Source organism: Centruroides vittatus, unplaced genomic scaffold, assembly GCF_030686945.1.
Source record: "Centruroides vittatus isolate TY-2023 unplaced genomic scaffold, ASM3068694v2 contig_717, whole genome shotgun sequence".
Classification (NCBI taxonomy): domain Eukaryota; kingdom Metazoa; phylum Arthropoda; class Arachnida; order Scorpiones; family Buthidae; genus Centruroides; species Centruroides vittatus.
The window spans coordinates 3,279,954-3,303,097 of record NW_027122456.1 but is presented as its reverse complement, the minus strand read 5'-3'; the positions used below and the strand labels follow the sequence as shown (position 1 = coordinate 3,303,097).

The 23,144-nt window shown below is 32.2% G+C and overlaps 1 protein-coding gene across 2 annotated transcripts in view; it reads left to right on the top strand.

Annotated features, from left to right (window-relative positions):
• Acf (ATP-dependent chromatin assembly factor large subunit) overlaps window positions 1-23,144 on the top strand; it is a 99,946-nt gene that overhangs the window by 8,992 nt on the left and 67,810 nt on the right. For both annotated transcript variants that reach the window (XM_067276866.1, XM_067276865.1), the window contains exon 3: window positions 8,026-8,301. In XM_067276866.1, the coding sequence (XP_067132967.1) occupies window positions 8,026-8,301 (276 nt within the window). The remainder of the gene's footprint in view (window positions 1-8,025; window positions 8,302-23,144) is intronic.

Sequence of the window (23,144 nt, the reverse complement as noted above, 5' to 3'; positions counted from 1 at the left end):
CCGTTTACAAAGTATTTAGCACAATTTTCTGGGATGTTATGACAGTTTAGTAAGTATTTCTTTACTAGTGAGTGTGGGGATTCCCACCCCCATTTTTTTTCTCTGCAGACTGTTTATTTCCACTGGGCAGCGCAAGTGCGCAAAATTTTTTTTTCCTACGGTGCTCATTCCTTCGCGAGTTGGTTTATCTTCTTTTTTTTTTTTTTTTTTTTTTTTACTAATAAGAGTGGTGGTGAACCTTCGTCCTAAATAAACATAAGCCCAAACAAAATATAATAAAACGAAAAATAATAGTAAAATAAAAATAACGCTCGGACTTAGTTCCTTACAGCCTAATGTTGTTCTTTACTGATCCATGTGTGTTTACTGGAAGGGCTTCCATAACAATGTTCAGCCCTTTGAAGATAGTCTCTAACAAGGATTTCTCTTGGTAATCCATTATTACCCACAGAGTTACAATTATAACTGACAATCATAGTCAAGCTGTTCAGCTGATGGAGAAGCACGGATTGACTACACCAGTGCCGTTCGGCTAAAGTGCCACATGTGCCTAAACAATAGGACCTGTTCTTCTGTGTCAAAGAAACCCTTATTACATCATAATTAATAACCTGATTTATTATAAAACTAACAGGTAAGTCTAGAACAATACTATCTGTCTTTGATTTACAGAAGAGCCCGGTCACAGAACTATTTAGCTTGCGAGCAGCCTGCTTATGGTTGAGAGAATCTGTCAACAAAGCTTTGCAAAAAAACGCTTACAAAATTAAGATTAGCAGCTCTGCAGATATTGGATAGAGCTTGAGATGATGAATCCAGTGATATGCCACACTTAAGGAAAAAACCTACAAGAGTGTGGTGCGCGGTTAATAATAATGGCCTTTGTTGAAGTGTGCGAAAATGGGGAGTTATAACTCCATTATAAATCATCCGATAATTATAAAAATAGATAGGAGCACTTACAAAGTTGCCTACTAAGTGACAGTGCTGTTGGGAATCACTTCTTAAATGATCAAAGCCTGCAATTGGCTCGAAAATCTTCTGAGTTGATTTTGCTAATAATCCTTAATAAAAATTTGTTGGATACACAAACAATACATATCAATTGAAAGATCTCATCAAGATGAGTCCAATGATATATAGATATCCAGTGATAATCCAATTAATCTGTTGATGCGACGATTGAAAACGAGAGCACATTCACTACACTACTGATCAAACACTCCCTTATACGAGAAGTATCTGTTTGTGTCCCTATACTAGTGTCATACATCAAGAAGGGAAAGAATCAGGTAATGCTGATGTTGGAAGTGATAGTCCTACATTAATGAATCACATAAGCACTCTAGAAATACTGATGCAAACTTTAACTGTTCGGGTGCATGGAAAATGCAGAATTCGGCAAAGTTGAGTACTGATTGATAATGGATTGGAAAGGTCATATATTACAGAACTGACAACAAGCATGGAATATGAACCAGAGGGCATAGAAAGGATGAAACACTGTTTGGAGATATGGAAATGGTTCAAGAACATCGAATTAAAAAATCTCATTATGACTAAGGCAGCATTGAATTTTATTTTCTACAGTTAATTACAGATTCACCTGTGACTGCAGGGTTGGCACCTCTTTGATGTCTGGTCAGGATGGACACCACCGTATCTGCTGGACATGGAAATCTTGACGGCCATTACATCAGTCGTCACGCAAGTGGTCACATTCATGGGCTTCCGGACCTGGAATGGAGGTGGAAGGAAACGACCGGAGGAAGTAAACTCCACAAATATAGCAAAAATACCCATTTATTGATGGATATTATTTACAAATTTTATGACAACATATCAGAAGCTTAGCACAATAGCTCAAAACTTAATATAGATGCTTAGCACAATTGCTAAAAAGAGAGGGATAAACCTATTGTGACCCTGACTGAGAGAGAGAAAGCTCACAGTAAGTTCACAAGTTGATAAATACCTTAAAATACTCGTAAGTCCTAGATGTATCGATGCAATGTAGGTGTGATGGTTTGGCAACTCTGTTCAGAGAGTAATCCTTTTTTGTCTTCTTGGGTGGCAGAAAACAACAATGGCTGGAACAGTGGATCGGAACACACACACACTTTAAGAAAAGGTTGATGATGACTGCTCTGGATTATCATCATTTCCTCCCTTTTATTAGGGTGCTCCTCCTGGGTTTTTTCCATGACTTGTTAAGATTTTTAGTATTTTAGAACCAATAGTCAAATGTTCACTTGTTGGTTTCGGGTGACACATTGACTGTGTCACCTTCAATAGGGAAGTGAACCTGTGGGAAACAGTTTGTCTTTAACACTTTTAACAAAAAAACAATGTTAACAAATTGAACAAAAATTTCTTCACCAAATTTTGGCCCTCACATACCAATACTAAACAAACATGGCTAAATTATACATAATTAGAAAATTATTTCATGCAACATTTAATGGGAATGATGGAACTGTGTTTTTTGCTGAAGAATTTCTTTAAAGTTGGGATTAAAATCTGAAACATCAATTATAAGCAATGATTGCAAATAATCATTTGATAAATTTTCCCTGTACTTTGATTTCTGATACTTCATCCTGGAAAAAGTTTGTTGGCACATATAGGTAGTCCCAAACATAGAAATAAATTTACAAGCAAATTGCTTTAAATTTGGAAACACTTTTGCATTCAAAAATTTGTAAAAATTGACCAAGGTTCCTTCTTTGTATTTATCCTTGATTTGATCGTTAGCTTGAAGATCAATAATTTTCATTTGAAACTAACTTGAACCATCTACAATGTTGCAGTCAAATGGATTTTGAAACAGCCGAATTTCCTTTGAATTCGTGTCAAGATCAGAAAATCGCTTTTGAAATTCTTGTTTTAAATTTGTGATGACTTTTACTGCAAATCTGATTGGAAATTGTTCATCAGTTTCTGTATTCAATTCTTCACAACACAGGAAATGGGTAAAATTACATTCATTCATCTGACTTTCGAGCAATATCAGCTTTTCCCTGAATGCTTTGATTTGTGCGAATAAATCACAAATTAAGTTGTTTTTACCTTGGAGTTTTAAGTTCAAGTTATTCATGTGTGTCACAACATCTGCAAAATAAAGCCAACTTTCAGAGCCACTCAGCATTTGATAAAAGTGGTTCAGGGTGATTTTTCTCCGCAAGAAATAAATTAATTTCATTTCTAAGCTTAAAAAACTGAAATTGCGGTTTTCCACAGATAAGCCGTCGAACTGCAGTATAATACGACAAGTCAATGGTCTTGGATTCAATTTGTTCGAGAAAAGATCAAAATTGGTGATGATTGAGTGCATGTGATTGAGTAAATTTTACGACAAACAACCGGTTTTAAAATGCATATCATATCAACATGTTTTACACATAGTGCTTGTTGATGGATAATACAGTGCAGAAAAATTGGTGCTGATGCTCCTGCACCTTCACAAGCTTTTCTAATTTGCCCAACCACACCAATGTTTGCACCAGACATGTTTCTTCCTCCATCAATAGTCACGCCTTGGAGTTGATTCTAGTCCAAGTTATACTTTGTCAACGTTTTTTGTATTTCTTTAAGATATCTTCTCCAGTTGTAGTGCTGTACATACTATTAATGGAGGCTAATTCTTGTGTGACATTAAGTTCATCAAACGAACTCCCACGAACAAAAACTCTTAGTTTTTGTTCGTGGGAGTTCATTTGTTCATCAGTTGATTCATCCATTGCGAGAGAATACAGAGTGAAATGCTGTGCTTTATCAGTAATCTGGTGGAGAATATTGTTTCCAATATTGTCAATTCGATCAGCAACAGTGTTACAATGATCAATCTGTCCCGTAACAGGACAGATTGATCATTTTGAAAAGTTGCAACTTTTCTGGGCACAACTCACCAACAGCTTCCATCATACACTCTTTAACGATGTTTCCATCCATAAAGGGTTTTCCTCCTTTTGCCAACAAATAAGCAACTTTCAAGCTAACTAAGGTCAATGCTTCATTTTCCAAGTTTGCCTTCCTAAATAAATTTTTCAGTACACTGATTGTCCTTAAATTGTGAGTAGGTTGAAGCATGTTTTGTTTCATAATGTCGACGTAAATTATATTCCTTCATTACAGTAAGTGTCATTGCAAATTACAGATGCAGCTTTGCCATTCTTTGACTGAGATTGCACAAAGAAGTATTTTACTCCCCATTCTTCATTATAAAATGCGGCACTCATCATCAACTTTTCTTTGTTCTTTTTATGTTTAAATGTTTAAACCTTAAAAAAAATAATATTAAACTTCAAAATAATTAATTTGTAATACATTAAATATGAATTTACACATACCAATTTACAAATGAGTCATGCACAATAGAACAGAAGACGACAGAAGGCAATCCTGAGGTCAACTACAGAGATGCCACATACAATGCTCTCGATTCTTTCTTTCTCCCCCTCTACTCACTAATACAAAGACAACCAACAGAATCTGTGTATTCGTGTACCTTTGCTATTCGCTTGCCTTCGTACCAATTTGGTAGTTACCAAACAATAGCCCAAAATAATATTTTTATGACTGTAAATTTAAGTAAAATTTTATGTATATATTTTTTCAATTTTCGATATAAATTTTTGAAAATCAAACGGGTTCACGTGAAAAAATCAGTATTTTTCAAAAACTTTTGCGGGCCGGATAAAATCACCTGCCAGGCTGGGTCTGGCCTGCAGGCCGTAGTTTGGACACCTCTGGTATAGAGGGAGCGTACAAATGCAATTTTTGAATTAATGACAAAAGAATATGCTCTGCAGTGAAAGGAATAAGAGATGGAACATGGATAAAAGAACTTAAACAATAAGGCATAGTGTTGTGCAATTATAGTCCTAAAGAAAATCCCTTTAACAGGCTATCAAGGATACATTTGCTGATTGGAGTCGATATTGCAGGGAAGATTGACTGGCTGAGTAAGAAAATTGAAATGTGGGTTAACAGTCATTGAAATGCAATGCAAACACCACTGTTAAACCTTTACTTCTGGTAAGAAATGATACACAAACAAAGAAATGTTTTCGATCTTAATCAAGATCTGCCTCAGGTTTTGGGGGCCGTCCATAAATTACGTAAGGGCAATTTTGGCCATTCTAGACCCCAACCACCCATGTAAGAAACCGTAATATTTTCTTTGATCCCCCTCCCCTTCCCTGTCTTATGTAATATTTAGGCATGATTTTATAGAAAGATTTTAACAAAAAAAATTTCTTTATGAAACCCTAAAAACCTTAAGTCCAAAATATATAATTATTAATTAGTTAATTAATATGTACTATTATTTATAAAAGACTATGTGAAAAAATTTTTAAATATAAAAGTTTAATAAATTCAAATGAACAATTTATTTTAAGAACTTTATTTTTTAACTAGCAGACCTGGCCATGCATTGTTGTGGCTCAAAATGTATTTATTATAATTTTTAACACTTTCCCCTCGGGGAATTTCAAAAAATCCCTTCCTAGTGTACATTCTCTTGACATACCCTATTAAAACTCAATCAAAAATGCAAAAAAAAACCTCATCTAAAATAGTATAATGGAAGCCAAATTCTTCACAGTAGGCCTTAACCCTCTCCCACTCTCCTGCAGGGGGGAATTTTACGTGACATCTATATAATAGTAGGTATATAAAAAATACGCGCGTATTCAAATGTAACGTTGTGTCAAAATTTCAAAGCAATTGGTGGAGAATTTTTGGAGATTTGAGATTAGGAAGAAACAAAATTTACATTTTTATTTATATACATGTAGATTATTAACAATCTTTTTATTATTATCATTAATCAATGTCATAATATTCATTTTTATATTAATTTTTAATTTTCACTAAAGGATGCAAAAAGCTTTGACAGATCGACTAGCTAGTGCACGTGTAAACAGAAATGTCATACAAAATAAAACAAGAGACAATAGAGAGAAACCACATGGGTCTAACTTTATACCTGTACTGTTTACAGAGCTATCCATTTGGAAATGGTTAGCTTGCTCTCCACAGAAGCATTTATGTAAAGCCTGAGAAAATTTATAGCCAGAGGAGGAAGACTAAGAATCATATACTCTGACAACACCACCAACTTTATAGGAACAAAAAATCTTACAAAAATCAATTGGAAAAAGGTAGAGAAGAGAGCAATACTCAAAAAAATGTAATAGAAATTTAACCCTCTTACTTTCACCTTGTGGGGAGATTTGTGGGAAAGACTGATTAGAATCATAAAGGAAATGTTGAGTATTTTAAGGAGGGCTTGCTTGAACTACAAAGTGCTGCTTACCATATTTTATGAGGTGGAAAATGTGGTTAATTCAAGATCTTTGACCTATGTATCTGAGGATATGGGAAATCTCTTTCCACTGACTTTCAACTCATTCTTGAGGGGCAACACCTGAGGGTTCTACAATTGATTTTAATTACCTAAGTGATGTGGAACTAACAAAACATTGGTGACTTTGTAAAAGACTCTGAAGATTTACAAAAGGGAGAAATATTAAGATTGGTACAATGTATCTATCCTTTGAAAGTTGATAATAGTTATGCAAACAGGGAAAAGATGACATCAGTGTCAGTAAGGGAGACAGGAATCCACTCTAGAGAATACACCAATCAACTTACCGCTAGTTACTACTAACATATAATACGATATGAAGACCAGAGAGACTCTGATATCTAAGTTGAGTACAGTTTCCACATACTCAAGTGGGGATGATGTTAAAAACCAAAAATGAACTTTTTATTATTATTAATTGATCTGTGAGAGAGCATTTGCGAAAAGGATAACATAAGTGGCTCTCGTCAAAATTTGAGTGGGAAGTGTGGCATCTCAATCTTGTTGAAGTTAAAAGATGTTTTGTTATGTGTAGAGTGTTGTTTGAAATAAAATTGTTAATAAACATCAGTGTCTACGTGGAAGATGGAACAATAACAGTTAACTATATTCAAGTTTCTTTTTTCTATTTTACTTTCAAAATATGAACTATACTAGCTTTCAATTATCCAAAATATTTGAATTAACTATTTTTTAGCACTGATTTAAATAGGAATTTAAAGAGAAATAGATATATATTCAATTTATCCAATAATTTGAATTAATCAAATTTGATTGTATTTTGCAATTTTCATATAAAAACAAAGCCAAAGAAAGTTAACATTGTAACATCTGGCTTTTTTAATATATGAGAAATAGAAAATTGTTTTAAATATGAACTTTGTGTTATAATCAATAACATGTGGGTTGGACATCTTGTTTCACTCCCCTATAGACTTGACATTGTGAACTTTGATGTATTTTGGCCTGGAAATTGTCTGATGAATGATATCTTCTTGGTTTTTATGTTGAATAATGGACAGAGCATTATCATTAACTATGTCATTCTGAACATCATTATTGAGAATTTCTGCCTTTTCTATGTAATGCAGTTTGTTAGGAATGCTTCCATCTTTGGGTAGTCTCACTAACAGTTGTCATCAATTGATATATTGAATAAAAGTGGTCGTTTGAAATAAGCCATTGCAAAGCACACGCTATGGTTTTTTGCCAAATTCTAATGTCTTAACAGCCAGATAGATTTGTATGTTGCATTAAAAGGATGTTTCTTTGTGATGAAAGTAACATTGCATTTTGTTTGATGTTAACGATGTTGCAAGTATATCAATATTGTCTAACACAGCCTGCAGCTTGGTATACACATGACATATGTTGAACATGAATGATTTTTTCATTTGCTCCATTTGTTTGAGACCCGTAAGTTCCTCTGACTGATTTTTCCTGATTATGATCCTTGAATATATACTGTGTATTTATTTACATCCATTCTGGTTTATATAAATTATCTGATATAAAAATTGCTTCATATGTTTAATATTTAGTAATTATATGTTTACTTTATGATTTTTGGAAAATACATATGTATAAATCTTATAATTTTGTATGATGATAACTATAATGATGTAATTTTCTAATTATAATTTTATTTTCAGGGAATTCTTTGAACGTGTGATTTTATGCAATAGTCTTGTGTGGACTTGTTCATTAACTGGTCATTCTGGGCTTACTTTTAAAGAAGCGACTGAATCAGAAACTCAAGCACGAAGTTATTTATCATCATTTTCATATTATTTGAAACGTCCAATATTTTATTTAATTACTTTGACTAATCATGGTAGAATTGCTGATCTTTGTGAAGATGTTTATAATTTTGCGAAAGAGCGATTTTTCTTAGGAGAAAAGGTTGATGTATTAATTAATAATGTCAAGTAAGTTATCATCAAATTAGTGAGTATAAATAATTAGACCTTTATTTTTATTTTTAAATGAATATATGTAATGTTGTTATATATTTTAATAGTTATTCATATTTATTATTACTTAGCTTTAATATGTATTATTATTAAGATTATGAAAATAAATTAATACTACATACCTATTTAAATTTGAAGAGATTAGATTATTACAGGAAATCCTTGTTAGTTTGAAATTCAGGAGACAAAATATTTGCGACTTCAAATTTTGAATTATCTGAGATTTACATACTTCTGTATAATATGCCAAATGTCATGTAACTGATGTAATTTATTAAGCAAACAGAATATGGCTATGTATACAGAATGCTACTTTTGTTAATTAATAATTAATACAACTAATATTATAAATAAACTGAGGTAAACAGCATATATCTGGTGAGAACTTCACAGGTTGCCAGATAGGTTTTATAAAAAGTAAAGCAGAATTCCTTGAAATGTAGCCCAAATTATTTTTAAAGTGGCCCAAAAAGTAGTAAGTTGCCCAAATGTAATAGCTTACAACCCTACAAATACAGTGTAACCTCCAAATAGCAGACACCATCTGGACTGAGAAGTTTGTCTGCTATTCAGAGGTACAGTACATGCTGACAGCTATACTGTATCTTAACCTGGTCATCATATAATGAAGAATACAATGGATTACAAAAACATCAAATTTGAGCTAGGAATGTGAATATACCAAAAAGTATATGTAGCATATATAATTAAAATATATATATAATATATTATTTATTTTTTCAATTAAAACAAGATTTTTACAGCTGAATCTCGTTCAAATGTCAAGTTACAAAGGCAATTGCTATCTATTTAAAGGGGTGGAAAAATACATTCAGAATTGTGACATTTGTAATGTCATTTATGATGATCTAAGCAACTAATAAAAATCGTTAGAGATTTGTCTGTAGTAACTGATTTATAAAAAATTACACTTTAGCATTATAAAGTTGTTAAAACGGTTATGACAACAGCATTTGTTTGGTAAAAGTTCAAAGGTCATATTATGAAAGCCAACCACTTTAAAGTCTGATAAGATATTCTGTTTTCTCACATTTATGATTTTAAGTTTCTTTTTTCATTACTACTATACTATGGTTCTTGTCAACTGAATGAATAACTTTGGAAAAGTTTTGTAGCTTTTTGGTATCATATGTATAATGATATATGGGTGATTGACAACTTAATCAGATTAAACTTCTCTAACAGATAAAGAATATTGTTCAACTTCTTATAACCTGCCCAATCCTATTCCTGTTTCAAGCTAGTCTTTATTTAATGGCTACAGTCAAAATTTGTCATCTGAGAGAGTGTTTGAACTGATTGTTTTTATTTTAAAATATTTCACATGTAATTAATTTTTTCAGAATATTGAAGGCGTGATGTAAGTTTGGTTATGGATAATGGCATTTGCTATTTAGAAGTGAATATAATAGATACCTTATTTGAAGGGTCTGGGGATTGTAAAATTGTCCATTAAGTGGTGATGTCTGCTATTTGGGAGTGTGTGTTAATGGAGGTTTCACAGTGTCTCAATCTTGCAATTCAAAAACCCAGTTGTATTTTATGAAATAAGAGAAAAAAGGAGATAGTCCATATGTAAGGTGACATCTGAAAATGTGTTACTGTAAAAGCAAAATCATATTGACCCGATTAGAGTTGTTTTTGATCTATTGTTCTCTTATAGCATGGAGACACTTTATTCTAAATGAATAAGTTAACATGCACATATCACAGTTCAGGCAGAATTTTCACTTCAAATTATGAAGTAGCTGTATTTTGAACTAACTGAATTCCTTAACATGTAAATCTATATATCCCTGGTCAGGTCTAAAATACAGTTACAAACTGACGGGATTTTGAACTGTCCAAGTTCGAATTAACGAGAATTTTCTTTAATTGTTAAATAGGAGAATTTATTTAAATGGATTATGGCAAGGATCCCCAAAGTGATTGATATCAATCCCTGTGATCAATAAGGTATTTTTGGGAGTCAATTAAAGATTGAATGCAAACAGTTCATTAACAATTAGTAGTTTAATGGGTTATGTATATAACAGTTTAGGATGTTTAAATTTGCACCCAGTAAGACCTTTTCTATGAAAACTGTGTGGATTAATACTGTTCATCAGATTATTATTATTAATTGTATTAGCAAACAAGAGGGGGGTCAATAAAAGGCTAGGAAAACTTTGAAGGGGTTTACAGTCAAAATTTTGGGACCCCTGGACTATGGTCATAGTTTGGTTTATTTTTATAAATTGTTTAGTTGTGTCATATAACATTTAATTTTATAAAATAGATATAAAAATTTTTAAATCAATGGAGTTGGTATTATTTCACTTAAACTTAAAAAACCAAAAGATCAAAAGTAAAGCTTTCTCTTTCTTTACCAATTTTTGGAAGTGAGTCAATAAATACAATAGGGAAAGATATAATATTTATTCAGAAAAATTAACATACCATGTGCATTACTTCAATATTTTTTTATCCTTGTCCTAGTTTTCCTATCAACCAAGTATCATTGTCATTGCTTTCAGACTTTAGCATTTAAGACTGTCACTGTGTTTTGTTTTTATAGATTAATTTTTGCATTTAGTAAAATTTATTTAAACATCTTTAGGTAATTGTTATTAAACTTTTTTTTAACCATAGGTAAGTAATTATTTGTAAAACTGACAAATGAAATACAGCAGTATCTTGGCACTTGAACTGTTCCCAACTTGAAAAATTCAGTATTGAACACACATTCTGGGGGGAAAAAATTGCTTGGTTGAACAACCTAGCAAATGCAAACCGCTAAAATAAATTTTCGATTAATAACATGTTTTTATTATTTTTTTTTTGTCATACATAAAAAAATTTTTATGGTAAAACTAAAAAAATGAAGACATTTCTGATTAAGATCAACCAAAAAAAAAGCTCAGAAAACGACGATACTTTGTAATAAGAAAATGCTCTTGTTCAACTAAAATTAATATTAACATGTAATACAGTACTTTTAATTGTGATTGTTAGTTAATTATTGATCAGAAATGAATCTTTGATTGCTTTCATAAAAATATTTCTTTTTGTAACAAAAATGAGTATATTTTTGTTAATTTTTGGAACCTAACCTTATGTTTTGCATTAGTCCTTTATTTTGTATAGCACAGATTTGCATAACATGGTAGTTATGTTTTTCAGAACATAACTACCATATTATAAGAGGTATGCTTATATATTTTGTCATTTTCTTAATTATTATACTGTTGCATCATTCTTGGCTCTTCATCACTATATCTACTAATTAAATTATTTTAAATTAGCAACATAAATAAAACAAATTTTTATCTATTTAATCTTAGCCAGTCTGACAATCCAACTTATGTTATTAGAATATAACAAACATCATCCTAAATTGTCTATAGAAAGACTGACTCTTCCTCATAGAGCAGAAGGATGGCTTGAAGAGGCTTCAGAGATATAGTAAATTTTTAATACAAACATGTACAGACATTGCAAGCATTTTTCTACTGAAAACAAGAAACATAACAGTTACACAAAGCAATATTTCTTGCAAACAAACAGTATACTATTAAACTACACAACACTGACCTGGATCTAACACAATATACAAAATTCACAGCTGCACTGATCAGACATCATCAGTTATGTAGGCACCATAACAATATAAACTGTTGGCTGACTTATGGATGTTTGATTGTTTTCATAGTAGTCAGAATGCATTTTCATATACTGTAGAAGAAAATAATTAAATTTTCATCAAGGAAGCCTCTTTTGTTAATAGTATCAAAATTGACCAATTAGAGTAATGTTTCTCAAAATGGTCTTCACAGAGCTCTAGGACTCTGCAACTGAAATTTTAGGGCTTCATGAATTTAATAACATTTTTTAAAATTAATGAATCAAATGCATTATTTATTTATTTATTTATTTTTATAACTATTTTTAAGAGAACGGTTATTTAATAAACAATCCTCACAAAGCACCTTAATTTGCTGAGATTATTTATTTTGATACAAACTAATGTTTTCAATTTATTCTATAGGCCATCTTCAAGTTTACGTAACTTTTTGAACGACAGTTACAAAGTGTTCCAAAATAGAACATCAAAAATTAAAAATAAAAATTTAACAGGAAAAAAAAAAATATATATATATATATATATATTGCACATAGCAGTCAATACAGCACAAAAAATGGAACAAGCAAACACAAAAATTAACACCAAAAGGTTAGATGAGTCTAATGTCCAGGCGTCTATCCATTCCAGTGCTTCTCGCTTACACTGGTGGATATCCAGCAAGTCTCTGCCAAAGGATCGCCGAGGGCAGTCTTGAACTATATGCTTAATAGTTTGAATCTGACTGCAATCGCAGCATGCATCTCTGGACATATTCCATTTATTAAGAAGGTAGTTGGATCTACCAACTGAGGTCCAGATTCTATTAATGGTAGACCAGGTATAGCGTGGCAAGTCAAAACCAGGTGGTCTGTCTGCAGGATCCTTTGCCAAATCTTTATTGGAAAGGGATAAATTGTTCCAGAGGGATTCCCATTCTATAACTATGTTGTACTGATCACAAACCAACCAGAAAGGATTTCTAGATTTCAATCTTAAGAAAGGAGGATTAAGAAGAATACTGTTGATTCGAAGATCTGGGATGAATTTACATTTCACAAGGAGTTTAGATGATGCTATTTTCTACGAAGATCTAAAGGAGCGATGTTGCAGAGATAAAGAAGCCAAATAGTTGGAATTGGTTTTAAGGTACCAGTAATTACTCCCATTGAGTAATTTAACTGAGTGTCTGTGTGTGCGAACTTCTTTCCAATATGGGAGCACAGTACTCAGCAAATGAATAGACCGATGAAAGTGCAGTAATCTGGCCCACATCCCAATGTAGTACCTGCCAGTTTAGAAAGATTATTATTTATAGCTCTTATTTTTTGTCACTTCAAGATGATGACAGTACGTAAGGGACCTAAGTATTTTGGATGAGATTCGTGAGTGATCTGTTTATTGTTGGAACGAAGTGACGACTGAATGTCAATGATTGGTGCAAGAATGCTTTACATGATCGAGAGAAGATTGAGGGAGATAAACCCGAGAAAGATGAGCCATTTGGTGGATTTTTATCTATTTGTTTGATGATTTTTGTCAGCTTCCTCCTGTTAAAGATACTCCTCTCTCCTCGAGTGTTTTTTACAATGTAATGTCCCAACGAGGTAGGGACCTTGTTGAGACATTACATTACATTCGCATTTGATTCTTTTGAGAAGTTCATTGAACTTAGTAATTCTCAGAGACAAAATAGTGCAGGTAGTTCCTTTACAGATGTCTTACAACATCTAGCTTCGGGTGATTTCTCTGATACAGATCTGAACATTCTGATGACAAGAAGTCGAGCCTATTTATCCAGAAATGAACTTGATCAGTTCCAAACGGCAGTAGAGCTATATCCAACAAACGAGCAAGTTAAACAAAGCAACGAAAACTACTTGCAGTCAACTGGATGCCCTCTTGCTTATATAGCATCTGAAAACATTCCAGATATTGCCCCACCTTTGTCCAAAGATGACTCAGCTCTTGGTCTCTCCAAGTATTTGAATCTCTCAGTTAATGCCAGAATCATGCCGAGAGTCAACTTATGGGTGCAAGGAGGTCTCGTCAATGGTTCACTAGGAACTATACGCTACATTATTTATGCTCCTAATGCTCGCCCTCCAGCTCTTCCTCTGTTTATTTTAATGGAATTCGATAGCTATCAGGGACCTTTCATCTATGGTAATCTGTTTCCAATAATCCCCATAACACACTCTTCTAACGATGGCAGTATATTGCGATCTTGAAGACAGTTTCCCCTTACCTTAGCATACTTGATGACTATACATAAATCACAGGAATTAACTCTTCTGAAAATCAAAATAGATATAGGGAAAAAGAAACAGCTATCGGTCTTACCTATGTTACATTGACTCGAGTGAAAAAAATAACTGACTCAGTATTTTTAAAGAGTTACAATAAAGATTGCTATGAGTCGATCTGTAAGTCCAAGGCCCATAGTGATAGACAGAATTTCATGAGACGTTGGCATAGCAATTAATGGCTTATTCTGACCTTATATTTGTACCTTTAAATGATCCAATAGAAATCAAATATATTGTTGAGACGAATGATTCTTTGTTTCTTTTTCCCCACATAATCTAGAAAATAAAAGTGCAAGCAGCTTCGTTCTGACTACACGCTGATACAGCATTACTTAACTAGTTAAAACATGAGATTCAGTGATCTCTTTGCCTCACAATTATTTAGATGGAATGTAAGAGAGACCATCTTAGAAGGATTTGGATTCAGATGCCATTTAATAAAATAATTTGACAATAATTTCAAGTTCTTATTAATAGTATTTTCAAGAGACATAAATGACTAAGCTTGTTGAAGTAGAGCTATATCATCTGCATACAAAACTTTAAGCCAAAGATTTTAAGTGGTTGAGATATTGGAAATATAAAGATTAAATAACATTGGAGCCAAGACTGATCCTTGGGGTAATCTATTGTTTAGAATACTAGTTCTACTTTTCTTATTATTTGTATGCACCATTATTTTTCTGTTAGGAAAGAGTTTATCAGGTTTAAGGTTTTCTTGCTGTCAATAATACCTGAAAGTTTGAAAAGGAGGCCATTTTTCCACACAGTATCATATGCAGCAATAAGGTCAATGAACACTGCTCTTGTTTTTAGTCTCCGTTGGAATCCAGCTTGGATAGTAGTAGTGAGAACTAGGACCTGATCAGCACAGCTTCATTTAGGCCTATAGCCAGCTTGATCAATAGGCAGGTGAGATTCAACAATTGGAGAAATTCTTTTGTGGATTCTTCTTTCCAAAATTTTAAAGGGAATACAAAAGAAAAATATGATGATAGTTATTATGATCATCCGAGGGTTTACCTGGCTTGAATAGCTAAGACCTTAGCTTGTTTCTAAACAGAAGGGATAATACTTGAGTTAGTGATATAAGAAAAGAGTTTTGAGAACTATATTTCTGCTTTTTTATATTTATATATATATATATATATATATATTATAACAAACATAAAAATAAAAGTATAAAATGAAATACAGTAATAAAATATTAGTGAAGAAAATCGTGAGCTCCTGATTTTAATGTTTGTCATATTTATGTTACTTGTTATATTAATGTATGTGGTATTACATTTTTGGTAGTTTTTCTTTTATATTTTTTTTCCATTATTTTTCCTGTTAATTTTTTAATTTTAAATTTTTGAAATAACTTTATAACTATCATTTCAAAAGTTATGAGAACTTGAAGATGGCCTATAGAATAGGTTGAAAATGTTAGTTTGTATCAAAATAAATAATCACAGCAAATTAAGGTGCTTTGTGAGGATTGTTTATTAATTAAGTCTCTGTTGAGTTTAATGTTGTGGTGGAACAGTTATTTATCTGAGCTGGCAGTACACACCTCAACATGATAGTTTCCCTTATCATGTATCATCTATACAACTGACATTTCATTGAATGATAAAAATAAAATATATATAATTGTTTATTAATAAATAGTTGTAAACAATTATACGAAGGCTATTTTTTAAATAAGGTCTGTTTTTTAATAAGAAGAAAAATACTGTAAACATCATTAAAATATATTTTTTTCCATATTCTACATACTTTTATCTGCTTTTCTACATAATTTCCATTTTGTTTAAACATTTGTCATACCACTCAACAATTTTTTGAATTCCGACTTCAAAGAAATCTGCCGCCTGTCAAAAAGCCCAATCCACGACTGCAGTTTTCACTTCTTCTTCGTCGTTGAAATGTTGACCACCAAGGAACTCCTTTAAGTATCGAAACAAGTGAAAATCACTGGGTGCAAGGTCTGGACTGTGTGGATGATCGTAGAGTCAAAACAATAAAGCACTGTTTAATCTTTTTGTTTTGTGATTGTCAGAAAGCAGTCTTGGAACGCACCGAGAAAACAATTTTCGATAATTCAGTTTCTCCAAAACAATGGTATACAAAACTGATCTTGAAATCTGTGGAAATTCAATTGATAATGTTGAAATTGTGAATCGTCGGTCCTCTCGAACTTTGTTAACCACATCACGAATCAAATCTTCAGAAATCAGAGAAGGTCGGCCAGGGCGTGGCTCATCATGCACATTAACTCGCCCATTCTTGAACATTCTTACCCATTTTCGAATTTTACTGTCACTCATAGCATTATCACTGTAAACTTCACAAATCTGACAGTGAATTTCTGCTGCTGCCAAGTTTCTTGCATTCAAGAATCGAATAACAGATCGTATCTCACAGTTGGCGGGAGACTCAATTTTCTTAAACATTTTAAACTTCTACAGCTCAGCATACAGACAGACGATATGGCTGCAAATGGTGTCAAAACGCGCGCCAAGCTTGCTCAGAGCAGAAGCGCATGCATACTGCTGTGATTGCGCATTATTCTCACTTTCATTCACAAACGGACCTTATTTAAAAAATAGCCCTCGTATATATGTATTTCAATTTAATCATTCAGTGAAATAATAATAAAATATTCAACATTAGTCTGGTGGCTTTGTTCTTTCTCTGTGTCAATTGTACAAATTTATAATAAAAGATACTGATGAGTTATGGGCTCTGCAAAAAAGTTTTTCCTGCTTAAGGGCTCTATTTTACCAATAAGTTTGGGAAATATTGAATTAAAGTATACATACATACAAGAAAGACATTGGCCAGACACAAAGTGTTTAGCCAGCAGAAAGGAGGGTAAGGGAAAGGGAGGGGGAGGAGATAGACAGTAGAGAAAGCTAGGATCTCTTGAATGGCATATGTATGGCTACTGTACCCTCTATGTTTGATGTTGGCGTGCAGTTTTTAGGCTGCAAGGTCGTAGTCCCCCAAAGGGTCTAAAAGAAAACTTGAGTGTAGCAAACACAGATAATTGAGTGCCACCACAAATAGCTAAGTGTAGAAGTTAGTGCCAAGTGGTTGTTAGTAAGAAGACTTATATCTACTTAATACTAATAAAACTGAATGCGATTGCGAATCTTAATACCACTTAACAGATCACTTAACAGCTAGACAGACAGCGTGAAAAGGAAATGAACACGACGACAAACTAGACAAGACAAACAACCCCAATTTTTTATTTATTTATTTATTTTTATTTTATTTTATTTTTGAACATTAACTTACTAACTAAACTAGCCTACCATAACCTTGGACAAACCTAACCAGAGGACTAAAGCTAACAAACCCTAATCTAATTTAACCTAACCTATCATATCCTAATTGGAAAACCAAGCTGAGTCCCTAATTTAACTTACAATTAGGACTAACTGAATTTAGACTGAAAAAAAAGACAGAAAAAAGAATTAAAATACAAAGTTAAAAGACAGTTAAATGCTTACAGTTGAAACAAAGCAAGGAAAAGTTAATTGCCATCCGTAGCCCTGGAGTGAGTGCTCTCAAGTGAATTAAAGTATAGTACACTTTTCTGCATATATTTCCTATGATCATAAGTTCTATAGTAGTCAAATCAAATTATTCAATACTTTATCCAGGTTCTTTTGCAGTGTTATGAATGGACAGTAATAAAAATAAAAATGATGGTTTGTTTAGTTATGGCAATGCTACACTTGGACAATCTGCCTATGGGGGGTGCCTTCCAGGAGGCCTTTTTAAGGGAAAATGGCCCTTATTTAGGCGTTACAGACATGGAGAAAACCCAGAAAACTCCACATGGTCAGTCTGTCCGAGCAAGGCATGAACCCACGATCAAAGTCCCAGTGTTCAGGGAATGAAGACTGCTTGGCCACTGGTGGGCCATTATAAAAAGGATGTATTATTTTTATTGTGTAGAGGAATTTGTGACCATACATTTTATTTCACTTTCATTTGTGATAGTTAAAACCATAGAATGTAGGTCTTCTACAGAGTTTACTGTTATCTAACTTTCCAATCACTTATGTAAGTCAAGATTTTTTGGCCATTGTTTTCAGCAGAAAGACTAATTATTAGACAAAATTCTAATGACTTTGATTATTATTAATTATTCATAATATAAAATGCATATGTTCCTTCACAAAACACAAGAATATTTTGGGAAATGTATTCTATAGACAGAAGTCATCATCTCTGAAAAATAGATAGGATTCGTCATTTTTCGAGAGACATTCTAAGTTTATATACAAAAAATGATTTGGACTATCTTGAGTTACTTTTCTTTTAAATCAACTAATTAGAATTAAAACAAAACAACCCTGGTCCATGATAATAGAAACATGGAAATATTTTCCAATTAAAGGAGAATTCTTACCTAGTAAAATTTGTCAATGTCAGAAGATAGGTAAAGTGAAGGCTAATGATTTGTGATGCTCTAAAATGGTGTGACAATGTGGTATGTCTTTTACAAAGAAATTATTGATTTCTAGGATTTAAAAATACAATTTCAATTTTCTAGCCAAAAACTTTATTTGTTGCTAGTAAAAATTTATTTTATATGAATAATTTTATAGATGTGATTAAAAAAACATTGAAACACTATGATCGAAAAAAGATAATACATTCTTTAATTTTTACTGTATCTTATATGTAATGAATTTCTTACTCATTATTCTCAGAATAAACACAGGGAAGAGAAAATAATAAAGAAAGGTTGATTATTGTTGACTGTTCCATAAGTTCTGTGATCACTGATTATATTTAATTATAAAATTTAACAATTGAAAAAGATTCTTATTTCTATCATTTTATGACAGTTTTTATTAGTCAAGATAATCAAGATCAACCTTGCTACAAGGTGCTTAATATAAATTTTTTTACATCAACAAAGAAGTTACACAATTTGTAAATTGAGATCGGTATCATTTTGAACAAAACAAAAATAAGGGTTAATTTCAGTAAATTTTCCAAATAAATTATGTTTTTTCCTTAAATTAAAATAATTGCATTACATTCTTTTAGTGTGTGGAAAAAAGAAAAATTTAGTTTTGCAAAATACATTTTGTATTATACACACTAACTTGTAATGAGTATATATACAAACACTTGTATATTCAATGTCACACAATGAGAGACATGCATACTTGAAGCATACAAGATGATTGGGACTTAGTTCTCAACATGTATAGTACATTTTCCCCACAAAGTATTTTTGAAATGCTGCAAATTTCTTTGAAGCCTGGATTCTTCCCAAAGACATCCTCAACTTTTCTCTTAATTAAAATGACCAGTAGATTTTGTTATATACGTTTTTACAGTGACACTCTCCGCAGGAAACATTGAACCGTTAAAATTTTAGTGTTACATTACCGCAAATTCTATTCCCATTGTAGATGGGCTCAGGATACTTGTCCACCGCCGTTGGAATAGCAATATTTGAGAGATTTCTATGTTATAAAAATCAAACTCTCGCATATGTGGCCAGGAAAAAAGCATTTATTTACATAACTATCCCGGGTTAAGTTATCGACATCAAATTAAAACAACTCGTGTTTGCTCCAAAAATTGGGCCTACTCAGAGCAAAATTCTCATGCAAAAATAAGTACAAGATGGTGCGCTAGTTTCTAAAGTAAACATAGAATTATAAGCTGCTCAGTATCCTAGATTAAATCCTGATCGTAAAAATAAAAGAAGTCTTAGGGTGCGACTATGCAGATGCGAGCGAGCCAGAATATGCGAGAAGCGATAAATATCAAACCCTGTTAGATATGTGCGAGAACCAGAAATTCGCTCTTGCCAGCGATATTTCTCGCTTTTCGCTTGTGCATAGTTTTCCTTTGCGAAAACTAAATCGCTCGCTCGAAATTCGCGTCTGCATAGTCGCACCCTAAGTGTCTAGTTGCCATTGTATACCGAAATTTTGATATTACCTAAAGTAGTGAATACTAGATACCCCGAATTAAGAGTTCGATCCCAGAAATTTCTGTGAATAGTTTGACCCGAGTCTGTCTGTCCCGTCCCTCGCTATTAGTTTGACTTTTATTATGAACCAGGCCGAATGGCTCGGTTACGAACAAGAAGGGTCGTCGTCTAATTACAAAATTGAATTAGATTTTTTTAAAATTATTAAATTACTTTAAAATTATTATAGCTTCAATTAATTAATTAATTAATTATAGTAGTTTTTATAAAACAAGAAGCAGAATGCTAAGTCTTCTATTAATAAAAAAGATAAAACTAGAATATTTGTAGTATGTACTGTGGGAAAATTTAAAGAAAATAATGCGTCTGATTAAAATCGTAACGACTCCTAAAAACTTCTGATTAAGTAATTTATTTATTATCATAGCGGTGATTAGGCGGTAATCGTTTTAAGATATACCCGAAAGATGGCGCTACAAGCTGTTGTTACAACCAATCCGCTCGCAGTCTGATTTTGGCGGAAAATTCTTTTATTGTCGTTGTGTTAATGGTGGGGAAGGCAGGAAGTAGTGTTGTTTTATCGAAAAATGTCTCGCGAACGACGAACACCGCGTAAATTCCAAAAAGCGTCGGGACAATGTAAAAAGCTTACTGATATGTGGTAAGGATCTTATTTAAAACTATTTTATTAATTTGCTGTAGTAAAATCGCTTTATACGCAGTCTACCACATCGTTGTTTGTTGATTAAATATATGTCAATTACGCTTAAAAACAAAAAAAAAATTGTTTCTATTTTAGTTATTAATGAATAATTTTAAAAAATAAAATTAATTAATGAATTATTACAAAATAAAGTATAACTAAAAATGAATTAAGATAAATTTGATATTTTTTTGTTATAGGCTTGCATATTTTTTATTACTACTATAATCGGTTAATATTAGCTTAGGTAGCCAAGATGGCGGCTCGTCTCTGAAACAGTGGGGATGCACGTACTAACCTAACCTAACCTATTCTAATAAATTACCATAATTATTGCCAACCAGAATATTAGAATAGGTTAGGTTAGGTTAGTACATGTGTCTCCACTGTTTCAGAGACGAGCCGCCATCTTGGCTACCTAAGGTAACATTAACCCTATAATCAATAGATATTTTTCTATTTTGTGTTACAGCAAGTAAGCAGTTTATCTATAATTAATATTTATTTGAGTATTTTTTTTTTAATTATATCACAATCCAGTTTGACAAGTAATAAAATATTGAAATTTAACATGAAATTACATAAATAAAACTGATAAGTTTTAAAAATCATCATTAATCTTTGTTATAGAAAAAAATAATCATTTTAAGTGATCTTAATAATGTCTAAGCTTTTGGACACAAAATTCTCAATATTTATTTCAGATTATCATCATGTAAAAGATAAAATATGGCAAGGACTCTTGCATGACTTTCCCAGTACTGAAACAAGAGGAAAGAGACTTAAAAGGGCTTATTTTTGAGTTTTTCAGATATTATAAATTCTAATAATAATCTAAAAAAACTAAACAAAAAATTTTTTTTGTGTTACTTCTATCCTTCCCCTTATATTTTCCAAAACATAATAGCATCGTTGCTCCATATGTAGAAGTATTTTTGCCAAATAAAACTTTTTGGTTCTGTCGCACACTGAGAAATGCACTAGGAAGGTCAACATTTTGGAAATTACAATCCTTTCCCTCTATTGTAAGTCATGAAAGTAGTATAATTAGAAAATAAGTTGTTTCTTAATGAATTTGTTCATGTTTTTTGAAACATTTGAATAAAAATCCTAACTTTGATATTTTGATGATTAAAACCTTTGGTATGATTTAATCAAAATTTCTATATTTTCCTGACAATTAGAATTTTTGTTACAGGCTAAATGACTAGAAATATATCACATCTGTTAAAAAATAGTTATTAAATTAAATAACTTTACCATCTGCAATCATTTCGAGATAACACCGCATACATCACAGTATCTTTTGGTATATATGATAGGAACAGCCTCATGTGCTGACTTGGTATTTGAATGTTTCCTTACATAGAAACTCTTCGCATGAACCAAAATTAACAGTATGACGTTTAATCAGTACATGCTGCAAGATGACAAGTTTACTCATTAGTCTTTTAAAATCAGTAAACAGCAAATTCTTATCTTCAAATAACAAGTTGCACCCAGTTTCATGTATGCTAAGTTTGCAGATTTTCGTCTCTACATTCTTTGAGACATTTTTGAGTAGCTCCCTCGTGTTGTACACTTCCCCAGCTTGGATTTGCTTGGATTTTATCTTTTTGCTGACTAGTATCTGAAGTTTTTTTCTTACCAATGTTTTGATGTTTTATATCAGCATTGCTAATAATGATTGTGTTGCCCCATTGTGAATGTAAAAAAGTTTCTAGTTTGTGAAAGGCACAGTGAAGAGTATACTGTAGTATCCCAGGCAGAATATAACTTTTCAAAAGACAAGTAGCTGTTGGAATCAAAATGTAGATGAGCTGGCTGGGAGATTAACAATCTCGGCATTCCTCACTGTGCACTCATATTGCCAACTCATCATTTTGATACATTTTTCACCAAAACAGAATCATCTTATGTTTCTTTCAAGTACACAAAGATTCAGCAGTTTTTTGGAGTTCATTTGCTGGGTTATTTTTTGTACAGGAGATAGAATTGATGCACATCTTTATCACAGTTTTAATTTTACTTTCCCAGCTCAGTTATATAACAGGGAAAGTATGACAATCTGTCAAAAAATGACCCTCTCCCTGATATTTTACATTTTTAGACTCAGGACCTTGAAACATCAAGAAATAAAAAAAAATTGGGGGTTTTTTCTGTATGGTGGAATTATTTTGTTCACCCTCTTTGAAGCTTAAT